This window comes from Wasmannia auropunctata, unplaced genomic scaffold (assembly GCF_000956235.1).
Source record: "Wasmannia auropunctata unplaced genomic scaffold, wasmannia.A_1.0 LD336074.1, whole genome shotgun sequence".
Lineage (NCBI taxonomy): Eukaryota > Metazoa > Arthropoda > Insecta > Hymenoptera > Formicidae > Wasmannia > Wasmannia auropunctata.
Window position 1 is genome coordinate 58,315 of NW_012026816.1, and position 10,942 is coordinate 69,256.

At 27.1% G+C, this 10,942-nt stretch overlaps 1 protein-coding gene across 3 annotated transcripts; it reads right to left on the reverse strand.

The window, feature by feature from the left end:
- Positions 1-2,870: 2,870 nt before the first annotated feature.
- LOC105449556 (acyl-CoA-binding protein homolog) lies at positions 2,871-8,477 on the reverse strand. 3 transcript variants are annotated; one of them, XM_011688819.1, is made up of 3 exons: positions 8,401-8,477; positions 3,490-3,604; positions 2,871-3,131 (listed from the first exon to the last, which is right to left on the reverse strand). In XM_011688819.1, exons 1-3 carry the CDS (start codon positions 8,413-8,415, stop codon positions 2,998-3,000), a joined length of 264 nt encoding a protein of 87 aa, XP_011687121.1. In that variant the 5' UTR covers positions 8,416-8,477; the 3' UTR covers positions 2,871-2,997. The 3 variants fall into 3 exon arrangements, with proteins under 3 accessions (XP_011687121.1, XP_011687120.1, XP_011687119.1); XM_011688818.1 differs by lacking the exon at positions 8,401-8,477 and adding an exon at positions 4,554-4,651; XM_011688817.1 differs by lacking the exon at positions 8,401-8,477 and adding an exon at positions 4,476-4,641.
- Positions 8,478-10,942: the final 2,465 nt, after the last annotated feature.

Genomic DNA, 10,942 nt, shown 5'->3' on the forward strand with positions numbered 1-10,942 from the left:
TGTGCTCTTCCGATCTATTTACCAAAACGTTTACTTCGTGGAAAAGTTAGACAGGTTATATGCTCGAAATGAAGGCAGAGCCAGATGTGCAATAAAGAAATGAGTATATGTGAGTCGTTAGAATTAAGTATAGAAGCCTAAATAAAGATATATTGGTAACCGACAAATTTGTGTATATGTATGCGTGAGATATATTGATGTGGTAATAAACAATGACACATCACTACACACTACTACATCAATATCGCACGCATACATACTCACAAATTGTCGGTAAAACAGCGGATTTTTGGAGTTTGATCTAGGGTTTAGGATCCTTTTAACAGAACAATCTGTAAAATTTTTATATTTTTTGTAATGTTTTGAGGTACACCATATAGTATATCCTTAATCTGAAGTATCATGCTATTATGTTTGATCTTTACAGTTACGTTTTTTTCTGGTATATATGTATATTATACATATTGCATAGAAACATTTATTATAATATATTTGACGTTATTATTTATACTGTCATCATTTCTTTCGTCTTTTTAATTTAAACTATTCCAATTTATATTTATTTAATTATTATTTATATATATGTATAATAATGCATTCTTACACAATTATATTTTATGTTTAGCACGGAATAGAACCAAATAATGTACTTATCACGAAAGCAAACTAAAGATCGTAGATATATTACCCGTCGGAAATATCCATATAATTTAATATGCACGCTCTGTGCACGTTGAGGCGCTAGTGTTTCATTTAAAAGGCACATGTCTACTCTCAGACTTTTTTCTGTATGTCGGTATAAACTTACAAATATGCAAAAATCGCAACAAAAATATACAAAAATGTGTAACACACAAATCGTCGAATCAAGAGATTCGAATAATCGTCACGGAAAACGTCATTATTATCACTTATTTATTAAAAATCATATATTTGTTGATGCACTAATTTGGCATTTATCTCACAATAACGTATTTAATATTTTACTATGGCGACAATTAACCTGTGCTACACTATTTTTATATAAATTGCAATAATATCTAATAGAAGCAGAATAATTTATTTAAAAAGTATAATATACTGCTTATATACTCTTCTAATAATTATTGTCAAAACAGTTAAGTTGTACAGCTTTAACAAATTTAATATTTTAATAGAATTCAATTTATAGTAGAATTTAACATTTATATATCATTATACAATTTATGATAAGTGTTATCCATGTTGATCAATTGTATGATCAATTGTATGATCACAAATTGTACCATTAATTTAACACAAGAATATATGTTCGTAAATGAATCGTACATTACTCAACAAAATTAAAGAATCAACTGTTCTAGCTTTCAAAAACAAGCAAATTTCAAGATAGAGTAACTTATTCATCAAAAATGATCATAAGAGATTTTTCAAAGAACACTTTATAGATTGAAGCTTCTTCTTTTTAAAATATTTAAAATAATACTTTATAAAACGACCAACTTTTTTTCAGAGCCACATAGATACAAATAAAGATGTGACAAATCGCAAAATTTTTTTGAACTTTGCAAATTTCCATGACGTAAATTAAAAATGTGGTATAACTTTACAGCTTTTGAAAGAGTAAATCTTTTTCTTTAATTTACTTTTTTGTTGAGAGTTATACGATTTTTTTCAGCAAGTTATTCAACATTAAAGTAAAAAAGGCTTGTTTTTGCTTTAATGTTGAATAATTCGGTGAAAAAAGATCATACAACGCTCAACAAAAAAGCAAATTAAAAGAAAAGATTTACTCTTTCGGAAGCTGTAACCACATTTATATGCGATTTTTAATTCGCACCATGGAATTTTTCTAGGTTTTGAAAAAATTTTGCAATTTGTCACATATTCATTTGTATCTATGTGACTCCGAAAAAAATCAGTTAGTCGTTTTTTAAAGTATTAATTTTAAAAATAAAGGCTTTAAGCTATAAAATGTTTTGTGAAAAATCTCGTTATGATAATTTTTGATAAAGTTATCTTGAAATTTGCCTGTTTTTGGATAATAACAAATGATAACTTTAATTTTGTTAAGTAGTGTATTATTACAACGTATATTCAATGAATAATTTTAATAAAATATTTTACAAATATCAATTAATATTAAAAATTTTAAAACATTAAGATCACATGCAATTTGTCACGTCACAGACTATTTTCAGAGTTATATTAAAAGTTAACCGTTTACATAGAGTATGTACATACACTCAAGCTTATAATTATGGATTGACGTATGCATGTTGATTATTTTTCTGCTATAAATAAAAATTTTTACAGCTCAATCATCAATATTAATTGATCTTTTTTTACTGCTCAACTTAGTTTTTAGATTGTTACATATGTATATATTGCGCATTGAGTAGAAAATCATTATAAATTATAATCATCGTAATTGTTGTTTATAAAAAGTTTATGACTTTGCCTTTCCTATTTTCAAATATCTTTCCAAAGAAATATAACAGAAAAGAAATAACATTTTTTAAGAATGGATATTTATAATTCAATATGTGATACATGCATAAGAGAACGCTACATGCATAAGATTTCATAGAATTTGAAATAACAATTTGAAAAAAATCAAAAAATACTGCGAGGTTGTAAAATGTATCGCGACCTCAGCATAGATTTTCCTTGAAGCTTGAAAGTTATCCTAATAAAATTGTATATAAATTACTCTTACATATTACATGATTACGCATACATCAAACGCATGGGACGCGATTGGACAGCGTTATATCGCGCAGTAACTTATTGATAAGGATTGTGTGTGTCATATGCGACATTTTATCTGTTTGATCATGAACGACCATATCATAGTATCAGGACAAGTTCAAACATTTACGCAACAAAACTGTAGTGAAAATTGCAATGCGTTTAATTTATCAATATAAATAGCAAGGTGCTACTTAAGAAAATATGAAAATACATTTTTTTTATTTACTACAGCAGGAACGCAACTACCAACCATGGTAGACAAAATTACTTATATTTTGCTATCAGTTTATTGGCATAATCGACATAGGCTTGCTTCGCCACTTCTTGTGAAGTGCTCTTCTTCTTGTTCCAGGCTTCCCATTTGGCTTTCCCTTTTAAATCCAGCATACCAGGTTTGGCTAAAATATCATACATATACATTATCAACATAATATATATAATCAATATAATATTAATCATTTATTTTATACAATTCTAATATTGTTTATTTTACAATATTTTAGAATATCGGCAAAGCAATTGAATAAATAAATTTTCTGTAATTTAATTATAAAATAAATATAATTATTATTTATATTTAATAAGTATATATATAAATATACAATATAAATATAATACATTAAATATAATATGCATAAAATATTATATTATGTACAATTATAATATACATATATACTATTAATGTAATACGTATGGTTATATGAAATTAAATTAATAGTATATCATTTTATATATAATTTTTATGATATTACTTACATGTGTTATTATCACCAACTGTAGCTTGTTTAAACAAGGCGTAAAGCTCCAAAAGCTCCTCGTCAGTAGGGCGTTTTGTGAGCGCCTTTACAGCTTCGGCAGCCGCTTCAAATTGCTATTAAAGAAAATACAATTATATTAATTCCCGATAACAATTTACAGTTATATTAATATTAATTTTACACTCAACAATATAAATGTAATATGTGTGTGGATGTGCGTGTGCGTATGCGTGTGCGTGCGTGCGTGCGTGCGTGCGTGCGTGCGTGCGTGTGTGTGTGTGTGTGTGTGTTTGTTTACTAGACAGTATATGCATTAGTAATATTATTAAAGGGAGAAAATATATTATTTACATATAATATTGTATAAGAAAATTAATATTAAAAAAGTGTTCGCTAGAAGTCACTATATACGTATCTCAGCAGCGTATTATATATCAGCTTATAAATATGGATTATGTTCAGAAAAGGCCACGAACGTGACCTTTGAATTGTGGATGACTCTGCAATAAGTTCCTTAAAAATGATTTCTATTATTAACTCATAATATAATTCAAATTTACTACTCAGAATCATACGAGCTTAAAATTGTTGACATCAATATAATTATACTAGTTTGCAATTTTTTAATTATATTATTTAATTTAAATTTTAAGGTCGCGATAGTAAACGAACTCAAAATTTCTTGTCAAAACTTTCGAACCTTTCTTTCAATTAAATGTATCCAAATTAAATGATAATCTACTGTCTGTCCAAATTTCTCCTCGAAGAAATGCATAGGATAATATTGTGCACAACCGCAGTTTGGGATTAATAAAATTAGTATGCTGCTGTGTCGCCGGTCAATTTTTGCAATTCATTTCCGTTTCAATCAGTCCGTTGACGTCTTTCTGATATAGTAACTCCAAACTCCGAAAAAATTGATGCAAATGAAGAATGCACTTTTTATGCACAAAATATGAAAATTGCACTCTTTATGTTACATACATAACATTGATAATGCACTCTTGCACTCTTTATGCGTGAATCGTCGCGATCAGAAAAAAAAGAAGATATCTGCAGTACCTGGTCGAGAGACATCTTAATCGTCCAACTACACTGTAGATATTTTAAGTACTTTGTGACCACCGATCGAATGCTTGCACAAGTTAAAAACGCTAATCCCCACCTCGCAAAACTTATCACGATGCGCGAACCAGGGTCGGACAACACGAACTTGTTTCTCTTTTTCGGAGTATTAATAGCGTGTTATAAGAGATTATTGCAAATGTAATCGGTTTATGAAACGTTTTCGTAATATATTTTTGCAATATTTCCGTAATCATACAATGCGATAAATTGAAAATCATGCAAAAAAAAAATTGATCGAGCAATATAATGTCGTGATACATTCGCTCATAAATAGAAAATAAAACAGAAATATTATACGGGATCGAAAAGTTTACGACTTGTACTTATAAACGTGTTTCTTCTGAGAAATTCAGTTAAAATATTAATCTGGAGTTATGAACAAATTTATTAATAAACAAATTTTGAGAATTAATTGAAGTGAGGGAATTTCTGATGAAATTTATCTTGAAATCGACCTTTTTCACGATTCAATAAATCGAATCTTAAGAAAAAATCTCACAATCAGATATACACATTAATAATCTTTGAATTCTGTATCAGCTGAATCTTGAGTCAGAAAAAATTGCATTAGTTTAAACTGAAAATAACCTGAGATTAAGAACAAATTATGCTTAAATTAATAATTATATTTTGTATGAAAAATTCTTAATCATTTTCAAATTAGTTACAAACAATTGTATTTTTATTAATATAGAGTAATCATTGAGATGTAGAAAAAAATAAAATAAATTAAATATTACTCTATAGAAAAAAATCTTTTATTTTCATTAGCTTATATTGTAAAAAGAATATATTTTTATAATCGTAAAATTATATAAACATTATAAACAACTTAATTAATTGCACAAAAGGTCAAAAGATCTCAATATGGACCATTTTCATGAAAAAAATTATTCAAAGATACAATTAAAGTTATTAGTGTTAAAAAGTATGATCAATAGTTTTTAAAACTGCACCTCGATTATTGTGTAAATTCAGGTCATCATCATTTTGAAAACATGCATCACTAAGGATATTATTACACGAGTCGTACGACAAAGATTTCAAGCCTATTGATTGGCTGTAGGATAGAGAGGTCCGACAACTTCTTTTTCTCGCAACCAATCAATAAGCTTCAATTTGTCGTACGACAAACGTAATATCAGCCTAAGTCGTGCAACAAAAGTCCGAATTGTCGATTCTTTTTTATTAATAATATTTATTTTATAAGTAGGGGAGATCGGAGCTCGTTGACACAGTTTTCACAATTTAGGTATTCAACTTTTTTAAACAACTATTTATTATACTTAATTAAACTATATTAAGTAATATGAGAGAAAGAACTTTTTTCTATTTCGTGCCAAGAACGATTCTGTATATCGTATTAGTTTCTTTGTAGTAAATATATAAAATACAACCATGCATTGTAACCAATTTACCCTGATAATGAAGTAAATTGACATATATCACGGTTCAAGTTGCTTAAACGACAAACTATACATTAAATTAATGAAAACATAATAGAAGTAAGAACAGATCGCAGATATGTATTTCTTAAAAAAGATTGCATCTTTTAAAGTTATTTTGTAATGATCAAATAGCAAAATGCTATAGAAATGTTATAGAAAAATTAATGTAAACTATTTTAAATGTAGCTTGCTTCAATACAGAAATATTAAATAAAAGAATGTTTTATCATAATTAAGTTGTAATTGAAAATTTACACTTCTTAGAGTAAATCAAGCTAAGCATGCCTTAAAATGTAAGTCAACGTACCCCATTCTTACAGACATAATTCAAATCATTTTATAATATTATAACAAATTACTCAAAATAACGTGTCATATAATAACAAAAATTTTTCTTTTAACTAATACATCACTTAGATTTACTGTCTCCAGCTGAAGAACATTAATACGAAATTTTGGAACGCTTGAAAATTTACTTGCTTCTTTTTAAATCAGATTTTTTTTATTGAAATATTTGTTTGATTTAAATACAATTTAGAGAAATAAACCTATTTAATAAAAGAGATATTTTACGGTATTCCATTGGTTTTTTTAACCTTAAATCCATAAACGGAACGCAATCTCGGAACATTGCCTCTTCTGCCAACGAGCTCCGGTCTTCCCTACTCGTATATACATATATTTTTTTTGCACTATAATAAAAATGATGATAATGAAAATAATTTCTTCTGTAGTATAATGTTTACTTCATCTCATTCTATAACTATTTATCATAAAGTATTAACTATTTAGCTTCAATAATTTCTGTGAGTTGCACTGTATATTTGTATATTATGATATATTTATAATATATATTATAATATATTTTAATACCATAATATTACTTTGAGTTTATTATAGAAAACAGACAAGCATAAAAATTTTTATAATTGTATTTAATGCATTCTTTTCTATAATTTGAAAACTCTCTAAAATTACTAGAAAATTTATCAATCCTTAGTAATATTTAGTATTATTAGTAATATTTTAAAAATTTATCAATCCTTAGTAATTAATAATGTTACAAATAATAATAGATATGTTTAAATTACACAGTCTGCGTTGAAAAATCGAACTAATATTGTATTATTTGTAAATCCTTAATTTTTTAGATAAATCTATGTAATATTTCCTTTTTTCTAATACTTTTATCGCATTTTAAAATTAGTTTTAATGAATGTAATAAATAGCTAAATAAATTTATTTATTAGAAGTAAGAAAGCAAATCTTTCACAACGATATGCTTGAAGTTATTATGAAACGACATGCTGAATACATACATCCATCTCATTTATAAACTCTATATATTTTGCAACAAAAAAATATATTTATAATATTTATATAACGGTAGACTTTTATCTACATATTTCTAACAAATTTTAAATCGATTTTCTATGATGAAAATGTCAAAAAAGTTGCAAATTGTCAATTTTCTATATCTTTGTAACTAATTCTCAAATTATATTATAATTTATTCGATGAAATAAAGAGTAAGATTTGCACTTCCAGAATCAAATTTCTTAAGAAACGCCTTTCATTTTCAATCACATTTGAGATTTAAATAGTCGTATTTTTCGGTGCTTTATCGAGAAATAATTGATTCTAATTTAAAAGAATATATAAATAAATGAAGATGTGATTTGATAAATCTGAGGCACTTTATATATTTAAGTGTATAATGCGATATACCGGTTCTAAAACTGATTGAGGTAAAGAACCCCATTATAGACAATCATCATATAGACAACATATTATCATCGACAACATCGTCTATAAAGTTTTTTACAGCTTCACGAATTACATGCAAATATTTGAAAACAAACAACACGTTAACATTGAACACGGATATTCTACGTGTATCGAGGAACTCTGTAAGAAACACATAAATCAAAAGGAATTAACGAAAAGTTTTATTTTGCAAGGTTATGAATTCTTAATCTTTGAGATAACTGATATGATAATTTTTTACTCTCTCTCTCTCTCTCTCTCTCTCTCTCTCTCTCTCTCTCTCTCTCTCTCTCTCTCTCTCTCTCTGCTCTGCTCTGCTCTGCTCTGCTCTGCTCTGCTCTGCTCTTTATTCTATTCCTATTTTTGTTTATTTCAAGATATTATTGGCAAAATTACATAATTTTATTAAGATTTTAATAATTCCCTTATTTGTCAAATATTTTTCAAGTAGTTTCTGATTTCGTAGATTAATTAATTCCACAGAATTTAATTTTACACAGTGAAAATGCCTATCGATTAATTCCTTTTAATTAATCTATATTTTTTGCGTGAAAATAAAGCAATACCTGATCGACCGACATTGGTGATGTGAATCCGCTTCGTGTGCAAGCTAACTGTCTACTGACTAGTAGCTAGTAATCATGACTCTACGCTTCCTGATCGCCGCCGAGTTTATTACTTTGGCATCAAAGGTGGGGGGCGCGCGGATCTCTATCTTAAACTGATTATACAGTACCACGGATATTTCAAATGACCCCATACGTGTAAGAAAATTTAATCGCGGCTCAAAGTTTATAAAATTACAATCGATACATGATACTCGGAAAAGAATCTGATGATATGAATAATTTTGGATCTCATATGTATAAGTAAATTTAATCGCGGCTCAAAGTCTGTAAGATTACAATTGATACATGACATTCGGAAAAAAATCTAACGATATGAATAATTTTGTAACAAAAAATAATGTGCAATACGGGTGAATATTATAAAAAATTTTATTTAGCAAGATAATTAAGCGTATATGTAATACGCAAACGTAATATTAGTAATTGCTAAAAAAACGTGAAGATACATTTATATCTAGAACAGAAATTGCAATTAAATAGATGTGCAATCATTGTACGTATATCATTGCTTTCTAAAAAAATTATTACTTATTTGATACATCATAATTTAATCGTCTAGTTGAAGAACAGACGGACGCGGAACCAGAATTAATTTTTCGATGCGTCAAATTAGCGACAGCGTGATAACAAACAAGCAAGCTAACTATATGTAATTGTAAGAATCTACGCAAGATAATGATCGCTATTATTGTAAACTCGCCAAGAATATACGTTCAAAATTAAATAATAAAGAACAATACAAAAAAAAAGAACAACAGGAACAGTTTTTTAAATCTAAATAATACATGCATGCAGCATTACGTACAATATTAAATTTAATTCTAAGATTTATTTGAAAAGTCAACTCTAGCGAAAGAGATATTCGAGGTATATGTATATACGAGTAATATATGATATTGATGTACGCTACGTAAAAGTGGCACGCAATATTATCCACTATCTATTTTGTTCTTGTTTCCTTTCGATAACGGTTGAATTGATTGAACATCATATTTTATCATGCTCCACTTTGTAAGAGGAGCCTTCTCCGAAATCATAATTTCGCTGGTCCTTATACACGCAGTGTTCGGGGAAGAGCGAACGGGGCCAATGTGCTACATCAACATCCAAGACTCACCTGCACAGGAATGTCGGAATTCCTGGCTACCTCTGACGCACAATTTATCACGTTCTTACATACACACGTACGAACGCTTGTATGTATACATATATATATATATATATATATATATATATATATATATATATATATAAAAGACGTTTTGCAAAAAATCTGTTCTACTTATGGATTTACATTGCAATATTACTTTATGCGACGCATAATACGTTGCGTTAAGTGACTTTTTAACAGATTGCGCTTGTTAAAATGAAACACAAAAATGTTGATTTACATTTACTTACACCCATACAGCAGAAATATATTGTAGAAATATCCTAAAGATATATTTGGGATATGCAGGGCTGGATAGTAATTAGTTAAAAAGTTAAAAGTTAAGTAATAAAGTCAAATAGTTAACTTTTAATTTAACTTCGTTAGTTAATTTTAAACAAGTGAACTGTTAACTTCAACTAGTTATTTTTAAACATATATTAAACTTTAACTTATTAACTTTATTCTAAATTAAACATTTACTTATTTAAAGGAAAAAAATATTTTCATATAAAGACAATATTTCCTTGTTATTCCATATAAACTTAATTTACAAATAAAATCTTAATGATCATTTATATTATAATTGGTTTTTATTTAGAGTAATCTTATTTTTTAAAATTATGACATTCTAATTTAATATAAATGATGTTTTTAAAATTAACTTTTAATTTAAATTTAATTAATTTAATCTTTTAACTGAGTTAGTTTTTAACTGAGTTTTTTGTTCATGCAACTTTTAACTTAACTAAATTAATTTTATAAGTTAACTTTAACTTTAACTTAATTTTGTTAAAAAAAAATATTAACTTACCTAATCCTGGGTGTGACAGGGAAATACATCATAATGATATTCTAAAGATATGTGATATTTTTAGGATATCACTATGATGTATTTTCAATATTTCTGCTGTATGGAAAATAAGCGGCACTAGTAAAAAAATCACAATTAAAGCATTTTTAATTGTAATCATTTTTTAAAATAATCAGCAGTAGTATACTTTAAAATGATATAATTTGTATTGTAATTTTAATTTAAAATAAAATTAACACTTTCGTACAAATAATTCTTCAAAATGACAGTATACCGGCTATAACATTTTTTATTGTTGTCGAGATATCTATACAAATAATAAAACGCTATATGTCTAAGTTGTCTTTCAATGTATTACGTCACACAGCATCTATTTAATTAAAAAGATTATAATTTAAATAGATAATTAATTTTTAAGTTTATAATATTTGCTGTAAAATATTACAGCATAATGACACGACGAGTGCATAATGCACAAAAGAATCGTCACGTTGCGTACATGGGAGTCAGCAGAA

Coding starts and splice junctions, on each gene's coding strand:
- LOC105449556 (XM_011688817.1), bottom strand. CDS start 4,568: ATGTCTCTCGACCAGGTACTGCAGATATCTTCTTTTTTTTCTGATCGC. Junction 3,605..4,475: donor GAGTGCATTATCAATGTTAT/GTATGTAACATA, acceptor TTTCTTTAATAG/CAATTTGAAGCGGCTGCCGA. Junction 3,132..3,489: donor AGTTGGTGATAATAACACAT/GTAAGTAATATC, acceptor ATGATATTTTAG/CCAAACCTGGTATGCTGGAT.